This window comes from Topomyia yanbarensis, chromosome 2 (assembly GCF_030247195.1).
Source record: "Topomyia yanbarensis strain Yona2022 chromosome 2, ASM3024719v1, whole genome shotgun sequence".
In the NCBI taxonomy this organism is placed as follows: Eukaryota; Metazoa; Arthropoda; class Insecta; order Diptera; family Culicidae; genus Topomyia; species Topomyia yanbarensis.
Window position 1 is genome coordinate 310,497,392 of NC_080671.1, and position 19,903 is coordinate 310,517,294.

General features: G+C 34.8%; 1 protein-coding gene across 2 annotated transcripts in view; it reads left to right on the forward strand.

Annotated features, from left to right (window-relative positions):
* The first annotated feature begins 221 nt into the window (after nt 1-221).
* Nucleotides 222-19,903, forward strand: part of LOC131683554 (NGFI-A-binding protein homolog) — an 84,011-nt gene continuing 64,329 nt past the window's right edge. For both annotated transcript variants that reach the window (XM_058965615.1, XM_058965616.1), the window contains exon 1: nt 222-1,203. In XM_058965615.1, the coding sequence (XP_058821598.1) occupies nt 858-1,203 (346 nt within the window). In that variant the 5' untranslated portion in view covers nt 222-857. The remainder of the gene's footprint in view (nt 1,204-19,903) is intronic.

Consider the following 19,903-nt stretch of genomic DNA (forward strand, 5'->3'; position numbering starts at 1 on the left):
TAACTGGATTGCTCTGCTACCGTGTTTAACTCTTTCCTCAGCTAGTTGCAACCACGGGGTGTGAGAGTGAGAGGAAAATCCACCGAGGACCACGCGGTACACACATACCGGCTCGCGACCACAACGATACCAATTGCCCGCTCTTTGGCTGATTTTCCTTGGCTCGAGCCTTTTTCGTTCACGCGGCGATTGTTCAGATATTCTTTTGACTTCGATCTGAAAAGTTGTTGTCATTAGAGCTAATCTTTTTACCCTTTTTTCACCAGAGACGCAAACAATAAGGCTTGCAAAATTGTTCTCACTTTTTGTGAGCCGGCAGAGTTGACAAGTAAAGCAGTGCAATTTGTGTTGTCCGTTTGTTGTGATTTGTTCGGAGGTGACAATTCGCCAACATTGCTAATAACTGGCCGGAATTAGCTGCACCGGCACAAGGATACTGAACTGTGAGCGACGATTGCGCGCGCTGTGTAGGACAAGTGTGACAAACAATCAACGAGTAACTGTCACGTGCATGAGACTGAAGCGCGATAATTGTTTGATAACAGGAGAGAGAGAGAAGATTATAGGAATTGAGAGACACTTTTAAATGATTGATTAGTTTAAATATTCTTCGTTAATTTTTGGTTATTGGCTAGTGTATTATTATTAGTTTTTAAAAAGCTTTGGTTATTGAGGGTTTAGCTGCAATTAGATAGTCTCGTAGTATATTTAAATAACGACTTTGTTAGTAAAACGCGATTTGGCAATAGTTGTTAGTAAAACGAATAAACAGATTTATGATTGGCTCCGGTTAAATGCATCCTTGCATCCGCGGTAATTTTGCGATCGATCGCGCTTGTTTTCGAGCAATGCTGTAAATGTGCCTTGTAAATTTGCAACCGGGAATGGAACAGACTCCAGTTTCCTCGCCAACGACGGTATCTAGTGGCGTAATAGTACAGAGTTGTGCACCGGTAGACGATGGTAGTAGCTTACTGGGGGGTGCTAGCGTTAGTGTAGGTAGTCTTTCCGACAGCAATCTTAGCTCGACGACTGCAGTCCACAAACCGAAAATAACATCATCGGCAGCCGGTTCCACTACGGCCACTCCGGTGAAGGCATCATCCGGGGCACTGACGACGACTTCGGCGGCTACATCCTGTGTACCTAGCCCGGTACTAAGTCCCCAGCGAAAGGTGTGGGGCCGCAACAACAACGGTACAAGTAAGTGGAACATTTTTCCTTCTCATGTTCAAACGCAACGAATTAAAAGGAAGGGTGCGATGTATGTTTTTATTTTGGGGATTCGAGTACCGTAAAACGGGGGAACATTGATCACTTTTTCCAAAGTTTTTCGAATAACTTCTATCAATTCAACTGACAATCATAGATTGACAACGTCCAAAGTGTTGGGTGTTTTATTTCGTTTTAAAATAAAAATAACATCATAGTAAATTTTCATTCGTTGCTTTCGGGGTGACTTTGATCAGCAAATTATGTGTAACCATAAGGAAATAACGCTCGAAATGTTGTGTAAATTGCATATTTGCAAGCAATTCCACGGTCCGATAATTTGATGTTTCGAAAGAAAACAAAATTGCCGAGAAGAATTCAGTAGTCTTTTATTAAACTAGTTAACCATGAAAATTTCTGATTTTTTAAATGCATTATTGGACAAAAATATTTACCTTTTTAAAAAAGTGATCACTTCAGTTGAAGTTGATTGATTTCATTAATGTACAAGGGATTGTTTGAACATATTGAAACGACGTAGAAGAGTTGTGTCATCTTTAATTTAAATGTTTGTTCATGAAAGGTACATTAAATAACGAAATAATAGATCCCGATAGGTGCAGAACATGTTCAGAGTATATATTTTTTTTTGTTTCGACCATCTTATTGAACGTTACTGAAAAAAGTCTCATTTGATCAAAGTTACTCCAGTGATCAAAAATGCCCCGTTTTACGGTATCGTTATAGTTCTTGAAATACAGTTTTTGTCTGCTACTATTTTATGTACAGTCACATAAAGGTCCTTACATTAACAGTACGCACAATCACCACTAGCATGTCCTAGATTATGCCATGGAATCTGTATTATTTAAGGAGAAGCTTTTAGTTCTTTTGAAATTTGCTGTATTAATTACTGCAAATTGCACGATCCGCCTTTAAGGTTTGCTAAAATATCATCATTGGGATTGATGTTGGTTCATTGAATAGGCATATGATCGTTTTACTCCTACTTCGAGCTAAAGATTTTTCTTTTTTCAAGAGCTTTTTGAAGTGAGTAACAAAAGTTTATGAAATTTACCAAAACAATTTCGTGGGGATACCTCCCGATATGGTGTATAACCGGTTGTTTTACAGTCGTTGGAGTGCTTAATGATGCAAAATACCCGCTTTATCCACCTGGGGCTAGATGCCGGTGGTTAATATATAGACAACGAGAGATATCACGAAGTGTCTAATATAAGGAAAAGAGAAAGAAAGACAAGAGTTCCGATGGCGTATTCAAGCCAAGTATCCATATGCTTCTCTATTAAGTGTTTGGATTTATCTCTACTAAAGTTGCATTATACAGAAGGTAAGCTTTCGCAAAAACCATCAATATAATCTGTAACAAATTTCACAATTATCAAAATACCATAAAATAATTTCAACAACCCCTAAATATAACAAATATGTTTTTTTTTTCTAATTTCAAACACCCATGACAAATACCATGAGCATGGGGATATTATAGGCTTTATGTTTAGTTGGCAAATCAATCCAAGCTTCAAAATGAAAAGAAAAACTTTTGATATTTTCCTGTTATGTTTTCGAGATATGGAAATATCCCACAAATAATACGTTTAATTTCATGAACAATTCTTTGAAAAACAATTATTTCTTTGCATTTTTTCCGTGGACAATTATGATTGCATATAACAAGGTTAGATTAATACTTTCCAGTCCTGTGATCAGATAGCACATTACAAAAATCACACATAAAAAATGCAAAGGAAAACTTACGTACGGAAAGCAAGTCTCCAATATTACAACCTGAACAACAAACAATTGCCAGTTATTCAGCTGCTGTCAATAATGACAACTGCAAGAGCTGCATCCAGCATCTCAAAATCAATAGCCAGCACAATCCTCAAGAATTCAAATATTAAAGACGCGAATTCAAATTCGTGACCCATTCGAGAAGAAACATGAAAGAATATCTGATCGTGAGCACCAAAACACCATTAATAATGACACATGTGTACGATTAGAAGATAGAACTAAATAAAAATTCAAGGTGTCATCGAGGAAAGAAATCTATAGAAACCGCGAAAGAGGGTCTCAATTCCTCAAATTCTTCAACATTTTACTGATTCTCCGACTTCAATGATCGTTGAAATCTGCTAGGTTCAATTCGCCAGATCCAAGGGGCGGTTGGATCGGCCTTTGCTTGGAACAATAAATTGACACGACACATTGCTACAGATTAACGAAGCCACGGGTCTTTTATTTGTAGGGTTCGTCGCGGTGCGAGTACTGGCGGTAAATTGATTGTCCGCACCGCAACCGCAAATAATAATAAAACCGCACCGCTTACCGCAACCGCACTGTATTTACCGCACCATACAGCGCGGCAATGCAGTAAAATTGATGTATTTTTAAAAATAGTGTTGAAAAATTATTTATTTATTCTGTATAACCATATTATTCTTATTCACACGAAATTTAGCTTTGACGGACTTCTCAGAATGTAACGTTTATGGAAAAAAAAACTTTTGTGATTTCTTATTAATAAAATGCCGTACATTTTACGACAAATACTTTTGAAACAAGGTGAAATATTGCCCTTCCTCCAAATATTATAATAGCCCTAAACTCATATGAAATGTAACGTTCTTCCGCAACAATTAATAGGAAAAAAATTTCTTAGCTACCCTTCAATTAATTAAAAAAATGGAATAAAAGTGAAATGCGCAATGAAGCTGCATAATTTTTTCTTTCTATTTTCATATATTCAACGATTTTGACACATGAAAATGGAATGGATGTTTTCTGCAAACGTTGTAAAAATCACTTGTCATTCTTAAAGGAATTCGTCAAAAAAAGTTAAAGGTGAAACACCGGTACTTCTGCGGTAATTACCGCAACCGCGACGAACCCTATTTGTTTGTGTATATTGAAAATTGTTTATATATAAAAATATTAAATGCGGTTTCGTCGCATCCTACGTACGCTATTCTCCAATTTTACAATTTTTATTTAAAAAAAAAAGATCATGGTTTGAAAAAAAAATTCAAATGGACGTTAGAGTGGCTCGCGGTTGTATGGGAAAACTTCAAAATGATTTATACTAGCCAGCACAGCTTTTTTTGAGTTCCTTTTGTGGTCCCAAATGCCTGTGAAAAATTTGGTAGCGGTTGGTTGCTTCCCGGGTTTGCGTTCAAAGTTTGTATGGGATTTTATATGGAGAAATCAATTGTTTTGAATTTACGGTAACATAGATAGCTATTTTACGCAATGTGAAAAAAAGAACTTCGATTGAAATGAAATATGACAAATATAATCTTCAAGAAGAGTTGCATAACGAATAAACCCACAGCATTACAATGGCATTATATCGGCTTTCTACTTGCTCTATAATGGCACTAAATGCACATATAAAGCTTACATGCTTTAAAGATCATTGAAGCATATACGCGTTATATCAGTTTTATACACGCATATAGAGCAAGCGATAATGCTATATTTCGGCTGTGAATTTATGCATTATTGATGCTAATATAGAGCATTGTTAATGTTGTAATGGACTTTCAATGCAACATTAGTGCAAATGTATTGCCAATATAGTACAATGGCTCAATGATTATGGTTACTTGGGTACTCTTATGACTGGCCTTAAAGGTATATGGTTGTCTCATTATGTAGGGAATCCCGAACATGAAACAACTATGCATATAACGGCAGTGTAATGCTCCAAGAATCTTTAGTAGTAGGTCTTCGAAAAACTTCTTCATTACTCCAGGCTATCTTCTCACCTCGCACAGAGTACAAACTAGAAATTGCTCATTTATATCTATCAGTAATGAAAGCAAGCTATACTTTCAGCCGATTTGTAACTTATCTTAAGGGACCGTACACAAATGACGTAGCTTTTTTTGACGATTTTTGACCCCTTCCTCATCCCGTAGCATTTGCTAACAAAATTCTAACCTCCCCCTTGTAAATAACGTAGCATTTACATACCCCCCCCCCCCTCATCCTGTGCAACGCGGCCGGAGTATGAAAAAAATTACATATGTTTTACAATTATTCCAAGTACATATCCTTTCAAAATGTTTGACGATTTTTATCAACATTTTCATTATAACAGCAAATTGCGTACAAAATAAGCCCATTCCATGACAAATATAGTGTTGATAGTTTTGTTTTGAATTTTATATGTCAAGGGGAGCATTAAGAGAAGTTCTCTCAGTTCACAATCCTGCAGCTGCCAATGATTCTAACAAGCATACGTTCATCTAAATTACTAATTTTTGTTTGGTTGAATCCGAAGAGAAAATTTAATTCTGCTACCAAACCAAGTTTACTAGTTGGCAACATTAACTAAATAATGCAGCAAATTAAATACGCCTACAAAATTTTTCGGTATTTTTGCAAGATTGTAATTCCACGAATCGCAAAATATACATCACGAAAAACCGCATGAAAAGTAACTTGTGTGAACTTAAATTTATTTTTCTTTGGAATGGAGGAACATTAAATTGTTTTCTGTAATCAATGGGTTTTGATGCCCGTCAAAAAAATTTAAACTTTATGCTACGTCGCCCAACTACTGACCCTACCCTCCCCTTCGTCACACTTCGTCACAAATTTGGTTTTCCCTCCCTACTCCCCAAAGTGCTACGTCATTTATGCATGGGCCCTAAGCACAAACAGTACAGTATCGTTGCCTTTGGCTAAGCAGTAAAAGTAAAAATGCACATACTACGGAAGCACAATTCAGATTAATTTTACTCCATTCACAAGTGGAAAATATTCAAACAACTTTCTTCGAGATTATAGAATAAATCTGGCAAAAGTTCAAGTCATATGTTTTACTTACGATTATTAAATATTTTATTACACATATAGTGGGATCAAAATAAACTCGTCTTGCTGCATATGTTTGAGCATCAAAAATGACTTAGTTTTACTTTTACATGACGTTGAATTTTATTTTACTCCACATTGCGCATGTTAAAGAATATTTTTCATGTAAAATTAAAAGGAACACATCATTTCGTGAATTAACGATTCGTTAAATTGTGTCATGTTTGCAGTTACGTCAAAGATAAAATTCATATTTTTTGGAGTGCAGTAGAAGAGAAATGAAAGAAGATGATGAGGTAATACGTACCCCCGGGACAAAATGCACCTCTTACTTTTAACAAAATTTGGGAAAAATTTCTGGAAAACAATGGCACCAGCAGGAAGTCTTTTTTGGTAAACATATACTGTCAAACTTGCACAATCGTATATCAATTGCAGCCCGAGATATAAACAAAACACAATAGCGTGCTCTTATCGTATAATTATTGTGGCTCATGTAATATGGATTTTCAGCTCAAATAAATGCTGTTTTACCTTATATATCAGCGCATTCATGTGCCATTTTTGAAGTTTTTCGTTAATCTCTCTCACTACGTATAAAACACATACATCTACTAAATAATTCAGTTTTTGCTAGATTTATATCTTTACTCTTTCGGGTTCAAAAGCTCTCTGATTTTTTTATCTAAAACAGAAAAATTGTTCAGAAAACCTGATAAGTGCAGAACCGTAAGGCGATTTAGTGCTATACTTTGTGAAATCCCGACAGGAAACAAAATTACGTGCTCGTTCAACAAGCATTCTGCCCAGTTGTTTTAGTACATTATGTCCCCTTGATGGGGTACATTTTACCCCCACACAAGCGCGTTTTGCCTAGCCTATTTTTCAAAGCGTAATTTATAATGATTTTGAAACATTAAATATCCTTCATGTGTTTTGACTATTTTGTAAAGCGTTATGATTGCTATTACAGGGAGAAGTGTTAGTTAAATGATATTAATAATAAAACTTTCTCAATTAATGTTCTATAGCTAAGTTATGATCATACTTCCTTTGAGGGCGCCTCTTCCCTTAAATAATAATATGCTCAAACCTTAAACAAAGAAGGTTTCTTAGTGGGAAATTTTTGGAATATCCCTGCAATTGTTTTGTATGATAAAAATTCTGATTCTACGAATCGTTATAAAACTGTGTTTATAGCATAATATGCGATGATAGGTAAAACGTTTTCCCAGTTTGTCCCCAGGATCGAGTAGTTTAAGTTCCCCGGGTAGTGTAAAAATGCTTTATATACTCTTAAGTAAGCTTTACGAACTAACTCGTAGCAAATCATGAAATCGACATCTAGTAAGCCAACATTATATCCTTTACACGAGGCACCAACCAGTGCTCATCAAATCATCTATCAAACCCGCACTACCGCTTGCCAGAGGAAAGCGAACCAAATAGTACACACCAGTGCACATTATCATGTGTACACCGCAGTGCACCCTGGAACGCTCGACATGGTGAACACGTCTGACGCTACACATTTTTAAAGAGCAAGGTAGTGCGAATCTTTCGCGCCAAACCACACCATCGCCAGCATACACTTACAATCCATTTATTCAACTCCAAAAGATTCATTGGTGTTTGATCATTGTATCTTCTGTGTATGCATGAAACTGGCACGCCAGTGAATCATTGGAATGAAATGCTATCAGTGCCTGGCGGCAGTCATGGGATGTATTACCATCGAAGAACAGGAGCTGACACGAAACGCAAACTAACGAATTTTTCTTATGCTCCCTTTTTATACGTGTTGTCGGCAGTTCATTCGATGGCAAAGGAGCAGTCCTAACAACGCTCGCTGCTTGGTCGAATTACACGGATAGTTACCGCTTTCACTAAATCCATTATTTCCGTTATTTTTAGTATTTGTACATTCTACGGAATTAGTTACAAAATTGTTGTGCACATTTTCAGATTCACATTCTGTACAACAGCAGATATTCACGTTTAAAACTCGGGTAAAATTCCGGCCGAAAATTTGGAAACGGGGCCCCTATATTGAAACGTTAGAAGCATTCTACTTCAAAAACATGGTTTGTTTATAGTATATTTAGTATTACGGCATGCCAGTTGAACGAAGTGAGAAGTTTCATACATCAAACACAGATTAATCTATGCTGTTCATTAAAGGGAGGGTAAGGTAAATTCGGTAAAAAAGACACATTTTTAGAGAAATTGCCGTGGCTATACAAAGAGCTTTAGTATATGCATTCATTTTCTATTAAATAATGCCACCATTGAACAATATTTTCTAGGGGTCAACATACATTAGGGTACGTTTATCCTATGTATACTAACCACATATTTACAGGGTGCGGCACTCAAAGTGCAACCAACATTAGACAGAAATTTTGATTTTGGGATGAACATTGTACAATACGTTATGCGTAAAAACCTCACTTCATGAAAATTAGTGGTGGTGGTCAAATTTGGTTTGAAATGATTTTAAGTTTGAAACTAATATAAAATTGAAACTAATTCAACATTTCTCAACAAGTTGAAAATTTTCGGAGGGAGTCCGGACCCCCAGGACCCCCCCCCCTGGATACGCCACTGACCAGGAGGCAGCACCAACAACAAATAATGATTTGGGCCGCTGTAACCGCTGATGGAGAACTTTAGGCGGACGGGTTTTTTCGATTGGAGAGCACAATCGTTTTCATCGAGCCGTGCGTTAAATCAAATGCGACATATTATCGGCAAAGTGTTCTGGAGGCTGCTTTGAAGCCCTACACAGGCAAACATTTCGGTTGTAAACCATAAACGGTTCAACAAGACTTGGAACCGTCTCACAAAGCGCGAATGACCCACAATGGCTCTCGAATTCACCCTACTGGATTATTTTCACTAAGCCATTTTGGAAAGCAAGGTTCGAAGTAAAAATACACCAGCCTCGAAATGCTGAAGAAAGCCATTATCCGTGAGTGGGCCAAAATACTGGCACGTCACAATCTGGCAGCTTTTGAAACGATGTTTGACAGTCTTAAAGTCATAGTCAAGGTAAGAGGTGATCATATCGAACAAAAATGAATTATTTCTGAATTTTTGATTATTTTCACACATTCTGCACTTTAAAGTTAATCTAAAGAATTTTTCAAATCGAATTTGAGGCCTTTTTAATTGGTTACACTTAGAGTGCCGGACCCTGTAACTTCACCAAAATGGATGTGTTTGGCAAACATGTTCATCACTGTAATTTACCTTTTTTGACAGCCTCAGTAGGAACATAGAAAACCTTACGATAATTTGGATAGAGTTCATGGTTACTAACAACACATAAGCGATGCGACAAGTACAATTCTAGCCAAACATGTCAAATGGTCCTAAGTGCAAATGACAGTTTCTCTTTGTTTACTTTCTCTTTCGCTAATAACTCGGCAGTTTATACGTTTGTTACTCAACTCTTAACAGAATAAGATAGTCGAAATAAGAGTTTTTCGATATGTCCTGAAACTATATTAAAAAGTTTTAAGATGACGCTGTAATAATCGAAAGAGAAAGTAAACAAAGAGAGGCTCTCATTTACACTTAGGACTATTTGACATGTTTGTCGAGAATTGTGTGTTTTTATATTTGGTCTCCGTATTGTCAACGTTATCCTTATCGTTTTCATCTCCTTATTACCTTCTACTCTATCTCCTACCACCTTATAGGTATCCGATGATAGTGTTAAACTATAACAACCCCTTCCGCCAATTACAGGTAGAAGGTGTACCGGGTCCGTCATCCAGAAACAGACAGACAAGCACGTTCTTCAGTATAAATTTGTTGCAACTGCAAGATGTTAAGTTTTTTTGAGCTGTATGTACTAAATGCAAAACAAAGAGTGCAACAATTAGGCTTCTTTTATCATTCGTGCAAATTTATCACTTTTAAATTAGCCACACATTATCTATCTTGATCCGATTCAAAGCTATCCATTAAAGTTTGCTTGTTTTTTGCTCGGTCGGTCAGCTCCCATTTGTGTGACATGAAATATCAAGGAGAAAGCTTTTTTTTTCTTCTCCCTTCTTGCAACAGAAAAGTCCACTTTTTCTGCCATCCTTTGGCGGACGGGTTGTTTGTTTGCTTTTCAGCATTGAAGCATCGCCACCGCGCATATATGTTTAGGCACACATACGACGTCATACGTGCGCTTCCTCGTACAGTTTCCTTGTGCTGTACTGAGCGATTACTCCTTCACCTTTCCACATCCTTTGCTTCAAAACGCGCGCGGAGACCAGCTTAAATTGAACTCCCCGAAATGTGCTGTTTTTATTGTGCTCCACAGACGGATAGGAGCCACACGATACAAATATTCCTTCCCATATTTTTTACCCCGAGTATGCATTGCACCCCGGCACAAGCAGCAGCAGCCGGAGCCAGTCTGTGGGACGTTGCTCGCTTCGCGACCACCAAATGCCGACCCATCCTCAGTGGCAGCCCCGTTGTACTTCAACCTTGTGCACATTTTTTTCCAATGCCCCACACTGGCTATTCTCCCTTCAGAATCGTATTTTATGCTACGATATTTTATAGATTATACTAGCTCGCTAGCTGGCAGGATAAAGCTCCAATATGTCGGTCGAAGTTGAAGAAAATGGAAAGACCGAAACGAACAGAGAAGAAAATTTCTTCGTTTTCAAGTTTTTTGCTGCTGCGGCTGCTACTGGTGGTGGCCCACTGTTACTCTGTTTGCTTCTCGGACGCGCAAGGAGCAACAGCGGCAAAAAATGACTGCCCCGAATTCGTGCATGGCACACGGGATTGAGTGTGGCTCGGTGGATTGGGTTGTTCTAAGTACCTCTTTAAGGTCAAATGTTTTCTAAAACTTACCTTACAATTATCTTCACGATCTTATCGATGTTTTTGGAATTGAACGGTCACATTTTATGGAGACATTCATGCAGCGATCATATGGTATTTGTTACTTTCAAATACTAAAATCGACGGAAAAATCATTCTATGATATTTTAACGTTTCCAGAGAGCACATTGCGTAGTTTGACACTGACGCTTTATTTCGAGTATAAGCACCACCCCACAGCTTCTAACTAGCTCAATGCACAGTGTCGAGCTTTTTTCTTTCTTCATACGATTTTCCAACTGCATCGCTTTTTCTCACGTATAGATGATTCTTTTTCGCTTTTCCATGGCCTCGATCCGATGGCTGGTGCCATCGAGCTCGCCTCAGTGTACTGACAATTTTTTTGCTACAACTTTTCCTTTAGCTTTGGCACTTTTCCTTACGAGGCAGTCTCGTTCTGGTTCGACTTTTTTTTCACTTGCTATCCTTCGGTGGCGATCTGTTTTTTTTATCCACGGCAATGCTGAAGATCGCTGTGTGCCATTCTTTAATACCAAGTGAGAAGCTCACTTTAGCTAGATACCTTGTGCTATGAACGTATGAATATGGGATGAGTGGAACTGGGGGCTGCAGATATCCTCGTACCAGCATCGCCCAAGAAATTGCATTGATATAGCAGTTTTCTAGAGGTCTACACTGTCCGTGTTATATGTTCGTTTTTTTAATATTGTTTCTGTTTGCTCTTTTCGCATTTTGCTAGGGTCTATGTACCAACAAATATTCGTGTTATTAAGAAAAATAAAAAAATATGAAAATAAAAAAATATAATTTTTTTTTGGCGATCTTCCAATTCCTTTTATGTAAAAAATATTAAAATTGCGCATAAACATATAAATTCATTCAATACTGGCATACGTGTATCAGAAGTTGCACTATTATCGACAATTTTGGTTCCTAAATATGCACATCACATTCGTTTCAATAGTGGATGAACAGCGTCTCTTTCCAACAACTTTATTCGAAAGAACTCTCTAAAACTTTAGAATTTGAACGAGTGGAGTTTTTCTTTCTTTTAAGACCAAAAGTAAAATAATCGCTCGGTGGGTCTAGAGAAAAAAATTTAAAGTTCATATGTAAGTTTTATAATAAAACTACTACACATGTTTGCATTAGGGGATACATTACATTCGAATAATACAAAAGCCGAGAATCTGACGGACAATTTTGTTGTCTATTTTTTTTTCGAAAACTACAAGTCGGTTTAAATTAACCTGGGATATTAAAACTTCATCGAGAATAATTCAAGATTGGGTACCTTAGAATGAGCAAAAAAATGAAGAAATAAATATATGAAGGAGAAAACTGGTTTATGCTGTATTACTCAACAATTTGATAAGAAAAACCAATATTGTACAAATTTTATCTACACTTCTAAATATTTGCTTGTATGTCATCAAGAACCGTTGAATCTGGAATTATATTTCTTCCGTTCAAAGATGATACTTCGAAAGCACTCAAATTCTTCCAAACACACTTTCATATCATTTTTTTTAAAGTAAATTGTAAATTTCGTAGAAATCGATTTCTTAACCAATAGTTTCCAATTCGAAAATAAACTTCGATAAAATTTGAATACATCCCTCAATCATTTTAGATTGATTCGTAGTTTACTAGTAATGGAATGTTTGAAGTTCTAAGTAGGGGTAAAAATGCGCACTAGTTTCATTAAAAACATTAGAATAGATAGTTATTGTGGAACCCCCGACCGCTTTTTTTTATTTTTAGTAACAAATAAAATGGGAAAGCACGTTCTTTTGCATCCCGCAACTTTAAATATGCCATTTTTGCAGATGCCCATGCAACTATAGGTATATTGCTATATTTGATTTACTACTAGTGCAAAAATGTTCCAATTTTGCGAGAAATCCATTATTTCAATCATTTAAAATTTCATAGATAAACCATTTGCAGTCGCATGATTTGAATGCGATCTACTAAGCAAAAATTAATTCATGCAGGAATAACAGGTTTGTCTCACTACCCGATCAGAAAGACATAACAGAAAGCTATCAAATTTATATCTCATGTTGATATTTATTACTCACTGTGTTATCTTTGTGATATCCCAATCAGCAAGGCAAGCAAACATATATCAAGATTATATCTTCCGGTGATATGGATGCTAATATGATATTAATGTATGCATATAACGATGATGTTATAATAAGTTATACATATGTTCTTTCACAATTATCTTTGAACGCTAACGGTAAACTGTAAAGCGGGCAAATGACCATATGGTTAAAGCTCCAATAAACAAATCAAACAATCAACTGTGAATGATTGTTACATTACACAAATAACCGTCCATTTACTAATACGCTGAAGTCTCTTTTCATGCGTCGTTATTCAACTTTTTAAAGCAAATTTTCGAAGTTTTAGATGTAACTTGTCAGTAAGGTGTTTGACTTACTTGGTTGCATTTTGATTAAAAGATTATGTACTTTCTGAGACACTCGTATGGCACACAATTTCGAATATGGGGCTAATGATTTCAATGCCTTTATTCATTTTTTTTTGGAATCATAAAGTTATCAACAAGATATTTTAAAGTTTATAATTTTCATATAAAAGTTATTTTGAAAAAGATGCAGGAAGTATCAAGCACTCCAGATGAAATAATAAAACGCGAATTGAAATAAAAAAGCATTTTAAAACTATTTGTTATGGTTTAGTCAAATGGTTATATGATTAATTTTCTTTTAATCAATTGTGAATATTACGAAAACGAATTTTCAGAGCTTAACAACTTTCTGCATACTGATTTCTACAATATCGTTATGTATTTTGAGGATCTTCGAGGATCTTCAGTCCGATTTCTCCAATTTATGCGGGTTTTTCATGAACAATTAAAATTGGCCAGTTTGTGCGTTCTCCAAACTACCAAAGCGTTGCATGTTTTTAAACTTCGCATAAAAATGTTTGAGTTACTTGATTGTTATATCTTTTCATTCCACGTAAGATAAGTTTGACATTTTACGGTTGAACTGACAATTGCTTTGAATGCGCAATGTTCTAATGTTTCTGCTGTATTCGATTTCGAGCTAGCAAATTTTTGTAATAGTCAAGATACTTGATTCATTTTGTAGAAAGTTAAAACAAAATAAGGCGACTTGTTCAAATTGTTGAAATATTAATATTTGTTAGTATGCTGCATAAAGCTGGCCTAGAAATCTCTGATTATATACATATCCCAGCTGGTATTATCGTGCGCTGTTACAATTTAAATGAATTTTAAATAATGCTTGAAGTAGCTAAAAACTTTAATGTAAAAATATTGAATAATTCCCCTTAAAATAAAATAAAATTTAGAATGGAAAATATATTTTACAAAAACATGAAATATTCTAGAATTCGTCACACCGAAGAATCTTCAACAATTTCTCAAATTTTCTGATTATCTGTTATAATATCCGCAGTTGATAGATTGCATTTGTATTTCTGGGAATTATTAGGTTGCGATAATTGTACTGACTTCATCTTCCCCATATTAAAAGTGCTAATAACAAAACCTCTTGAAATTTCAAAAAGCAATCCTCAAAACTATGGTGTTTGTTTATTTGAATCTATTCGGAATCATAAATAACATTTGCCGTATTCTCCGTTAAATAATGTACGTAAATTATCCACTCAATGTTACCACATCGCGTCGACATTATTACTAGAAATCGTGTAAATTATGTTAACATACAAGAGAAGCGCCGATGTGCACTATTCAGAATCTAAAAATAGCCACTTTCCTAATCTGCAAAGATACCATAAAGCTATTCAGTCTATCGTAATTTATACAGCTGTAGTAGTGAGTAAAACTGCATGAAAACAAAGCGTATGACATAAGGAAAACAAACAGTCCTTAGGCTTTGGCAAAGTTCAATGTGTGCGTTCTGGAAACAAGATGCATCTATAATCGTTTTGGTCTTGACGGATGCGAGGAATATTATGCAAAAATTAAACATCAGTCGAAAGCAACGTCTTTGGTTAATGCAGGAAACATCCACATAAAACTCAGAATACCCAGGTTCAAATCGCTATAATCCACAAATAACCATCAGCGTGTCATATATTCGTAATAACCAATCAGCCAGCAAGGTATGCAATCATTTGACCAAACTATAAACAGCTTTTTGCTACATGAAGCTTTTCGCTGCCAAGCGAAAAGCGCCTTTATGTATGCTATATTTTTCTATTCTATTCTATTTTTAGACATGCACGCTAAATTCGTTGATACTATACAATAGGTAATAAAAGCTATATTGGCCGTGGGAGAACCTAACAAAATTTGTTATAATTCTGATAGAAGCCTATCACAGGTTGTCATATTTTTGATATATACTAGAAGAATTTCTGTTATGTTTTCTGTTATTTTACCAACTAACTAGACCAGAGTTATTACACAACTTGTTATCATAACAAAGTAACACAGTCTGTAATAATTTTGCTATTTCTTTCTGATCGGGTAGTGCCACAATTGACACAAATGCAACTAATCGAGCACTCACCCTATGTATCTCCGAGTTAGGCAAGGTTTTTCACAGAATTTTTCATTTTTTTTTCTCTGCGCTATTATCGAGCAGACTTTAAGATTTGGAGCCAATATGAGCAAAATAATATAGTTTTCTTCCCGTACTAGTGTAAATACCTCGTTTCGGAATTGAACGGTGCATTTTGTTTTTGTTTCTGCACCACTACACTCAACTCTGCCTTTTTTGTTGGTGACCACCATCCGCGGGAGAAATGCGGTTTTTCAATCATTCCAAACGGGGACATATACTGTGATTAATGATTTCCGTGTTTCCGTTAAAGTAACGATTTCCAATAATTTTTAAAAAGCAAAACTTAATTCAGAAGTCGCGCATTGCACCACAGACAAACAGATGAAATAATTTGTATACATATGTCAGCTTTCCATCATTAGGTACCCCTATTTAGCTTCTATTGAATTTAAAGAATTGATAGGAGTGGAGCTGTTAATATATCAAACCTGATCAAAATTATTTTGAAACTTCGCTGTTTTCATTTGTCATTTTATGTATTGACATATTGTAAATAGTTTGTTTGTAGCATTGCTAGAACTTTCAATGGTGCATCTTCTGAAGTAGTAAAGTTGTTATGTCTTCTATTTAAAAAGAAGAAAAAACGCTCTGGCAGTTTTTTTTTACCAAAAACGAACTCAGAACGAACAAAGATATAAAGATTTTATGAAAACTATTTTTATGAAAATTCAAATCTCCAAAATTCTCTAGAACCGAGCATTTGTGAGAAATATACACATTAAAAGATAATATAACCGGATTTTTTAATGGTTACCCTATCTAAATTTATTTGATAAAAAACCATGGACCATTAGAGATGATTAAATTAGATTGATTGTTTTATAACATTGTGGTGCATTACGTAGGATAATTTCGCATACCTAAAAAGTTTTTCGAAGATACCATACCTCTAAAACTAACGGATTATTCGGTAATTTTTAAAACAAACCTGTCAGAGAAAGAATTAGTTGAAGTTTTAGATGTCTTGCTAAGGAACAGTCAACTTTTGACGTAAAATACGTTTAAAATAACATGCACAGATAAATTCTATGAAAACGAAACTGAATGTGATTTTTTTCTATGGAAGCGTATTTTATAACCAAATTTTTTAATCTCGTAATTATTCAGAATTTTGGGGGTATATATCAAGTTTTGGCTAACCGATTTGGCAAACCAAGAACACAAATTTATGGTTAAAATTCTTCAACTTTCTAGTAGTTACTTTTAAAATTCATCCAGTACTTGGATGATGGGAATGTTAATAAATTAAAAAATGCCTTTTCATCGAACATAATATTACAAAGTTTATACTGCAAGAGAGACTAACCAAAAAAAATTGAAACTTGGAACTCAAAAACGTTTTATTAAATCAGTTTTAACTACGAATTTAATGCGCATTGAGCCAAATCCATTTTTTTGTAAATTGTGTATTGGAATATTGCATTTTTTTTTTTAAATTAAATTATGAATTTTTGACCCTTTGCAACCTGTGGTCGGCTTATTTTTAGCTTAAAAGCTGTACGGTTAAACTAGAATATTTATGTTCAGATGTGATATCTTTTTTGTTAAGTTGTTAAGTTTTGCTCTATTTATTGAGTTTCTTATTACCATCGAAATTGCTAGATGAATCTCAAAAGTATTTATTATAAATAAGTAGAAAACTCTTCAAGAATTCTAAATAACTTCCCAAATCAAAAACAAAAATGAAAATTTGTGAGAAAACGATTGAATTTTTTTATAAACCAAGGGTTTCGTGTTCATTGGGCAAATATTAGGGCGATCCGAAACTAATCACATAAGCAAAATAGATGTTAAAAGTGTTTTCAATTATTTATTTGATTTAAAACGCATGTGGGTCCTTTGAAAAAAACGTTTCCCGACTTTTAAAGCAGCTGCACAAGGTAGTAGGTTTCTATTTGTTGGAGCTAATAAGGCTACAATAAAAGTGTACAAACTAGCCAAAAATGCATGATCCGAAACCGACCCTCTCCCCACGATCCCATTCCAATTGTCTATTTTTATTCAGAAAATCTAAGGATAAGCCTGTCCTAAATCAATTTTGAATATTTTGAGTAATACTGAACAATTTACGAATATTTGTTATTTATTTTTGAACTTATTTTTTTATTTTACCCTTCTTTTTGTATCTATTTTTGCTTGTTGAAAAAAACGAATTTCTTTGTTCTTTTTTGCTTGTTTTAGTAGTCTTTTTTGTTCAGTTTATTCTCTTGAGTTTAGTTTTTCTGTTTGGCATCTTCTTGTGATTTTCTTTTTTGTTCCTTTTCGCAATGATTTTTTCATCTGTTGCTTTTCTTTTTCGGCTACTTGTCCCAACTCAGCATCTGACGTCAAAATTAATGTTCAGCCCTGTGCTCTACCTCTCTTTCTCAGACTGCGCGACGGACCTTTTAGGATAGGCACAAGCGACTCAAGACTTGATTCCATCAGACATGTTGATGGTTTCGGAGTTGTGTCCGTGTAAACGAGTTCTTGTTAAAAGTGTTAAATCTTTTCATTTGTTTCTTCTTCATAAATGTTTTATTGTTCATTTCTTTTTTAAATACTTGGACGTTGTTGGTCGCTCAATAAAACATATATAAATAATCGAAAACACACTGAAAAATCTGAAAAACGCGAAATCGCGGGAGTCAGTCTCGGACCACCACGACTCTTCTTGAAAAATGAATTGTCATTTACACAGAAGGGAGAAAGTGATATAAATTTAAAACTGCGTTTGGTAGTCTAGATTTTATGGAATATAAACAACCTACCTTTGAATTTTTCATGTCAAGAAACAGTACTACTAATACGAGTTCCGTGCAGTTCCAAACTCAACTTCACAGCTGTCAAACCTTAAAATTTTTCGAGAACCATAGGGCTTAATACAAGAAGAGAATGGCGTCGAAGTTCTGAATTATTTGTTATTCAAAAATCGGAATTATTTGTTATTCAAAAACAACCACTGATGAATTTGACGGCAGCACAAGAACTGAGAACTGTCTGAGTATAGGTTTGAAACCACCGGTCGGTTTTGGACCACATTTCCCTAATTATAATCGAAAATAATGTTCCTAATGTTTTATCTTTTATTTTTAGCTTACATTATCCTTTCTTTTTATTTTGTCATATCTTAATTTTGATATATTATTCCATTTTCGGTTTTCTTTAGAATTCCACATTCTTCTTACCACCTATAGCTTAATTATTCCATATTTCACATTTACATTTATATTTCTCTTTTGTTAGTATCACTTTTGCCTTTTTTATAAAATTGGACCCATTTTATCTTATCGGCACATTTTATTTTTGCTTTATGTATCGCTGTTGTATTTAGTCGATTTTTTCAATTTGCACGATTTCATATTTTTTAATTTTTTGAATTTTCTAATATTGTTCATTTTACCGATTTTATCATTTTTACCCATTCGCCATTTTTCCATATCATTATTTTTTCTATTTTACGTTTTTCCACATTTTTTCATATATACTTTTGCCCAAAATTTCTATTTTGATTTTATTTGTTTTGGGCATTTTTTCCACTTTCCATGTGATCAGTTTTGAATTCTATTTAGATATTCTTTTGTATGGATATACTCCGTTATCTCGTTTATTTAACCCAGATATTATTTTTTTTTTAATTTTCTCCCATTTTCTTCGTCGCTGTGCATATTTTGTCCATTTCCTCAACCATTTACCTTTTGCCCAATTAAAACAATCTTGATATTTCTCCTTTTTTCCGTGTTTTCCATTATGTCCTTTCTTTTGTTTAAGCTTTCCCCATTAATTTCATTTTGAGCTTTTTCGTTTTCATGCTTATTTTTAGTTTTTTTATTTCACGTGTAAATTATTCCTATTATTTAATTTATTTCAACAATTTCCTAAAAAAATCTTCAGCGTTATGTTCTTAAACTTTTTCATTTTCTTCAAAAAAATTCCATTTAGTTACTTAAAACTTTTTAATATGAAGAGATGGATTTTTGGTCACGGGTTTCATACGACAATATCTATATTTCGTCTAATACCAACGTTTCAAATGTCTACGCCTTCATCTTCAGGGCAAAAAAAGGGAAATGGTGCCCTAAATATGAATACCGAAACGTTGGTATTAGACGAAATATAGATATTGTCGTATGAAACCCGTGACCAAAAAGCCATCTCTTCATATTAAAAACAAAGTGTTCGTCCTTCCTACCATCGTTAAAAACTTTTTAAATTTTCTCTTTCTTTTCAAGGTCTTTCCTTTTGTTCATTTTTGGACTATTTCCATTTGTGTATAAGTCTAGGGGTTTGCGTTTCGACTTCGTCTTCTTACTTGACTATTGCACCAGGCTGACGTTGGTCCAAAATTGGAAACACTACTTGTGACCAAACTAATAAACTCCCAACTAACGATATCTCGTAAGGAAATAAGCTGTGTT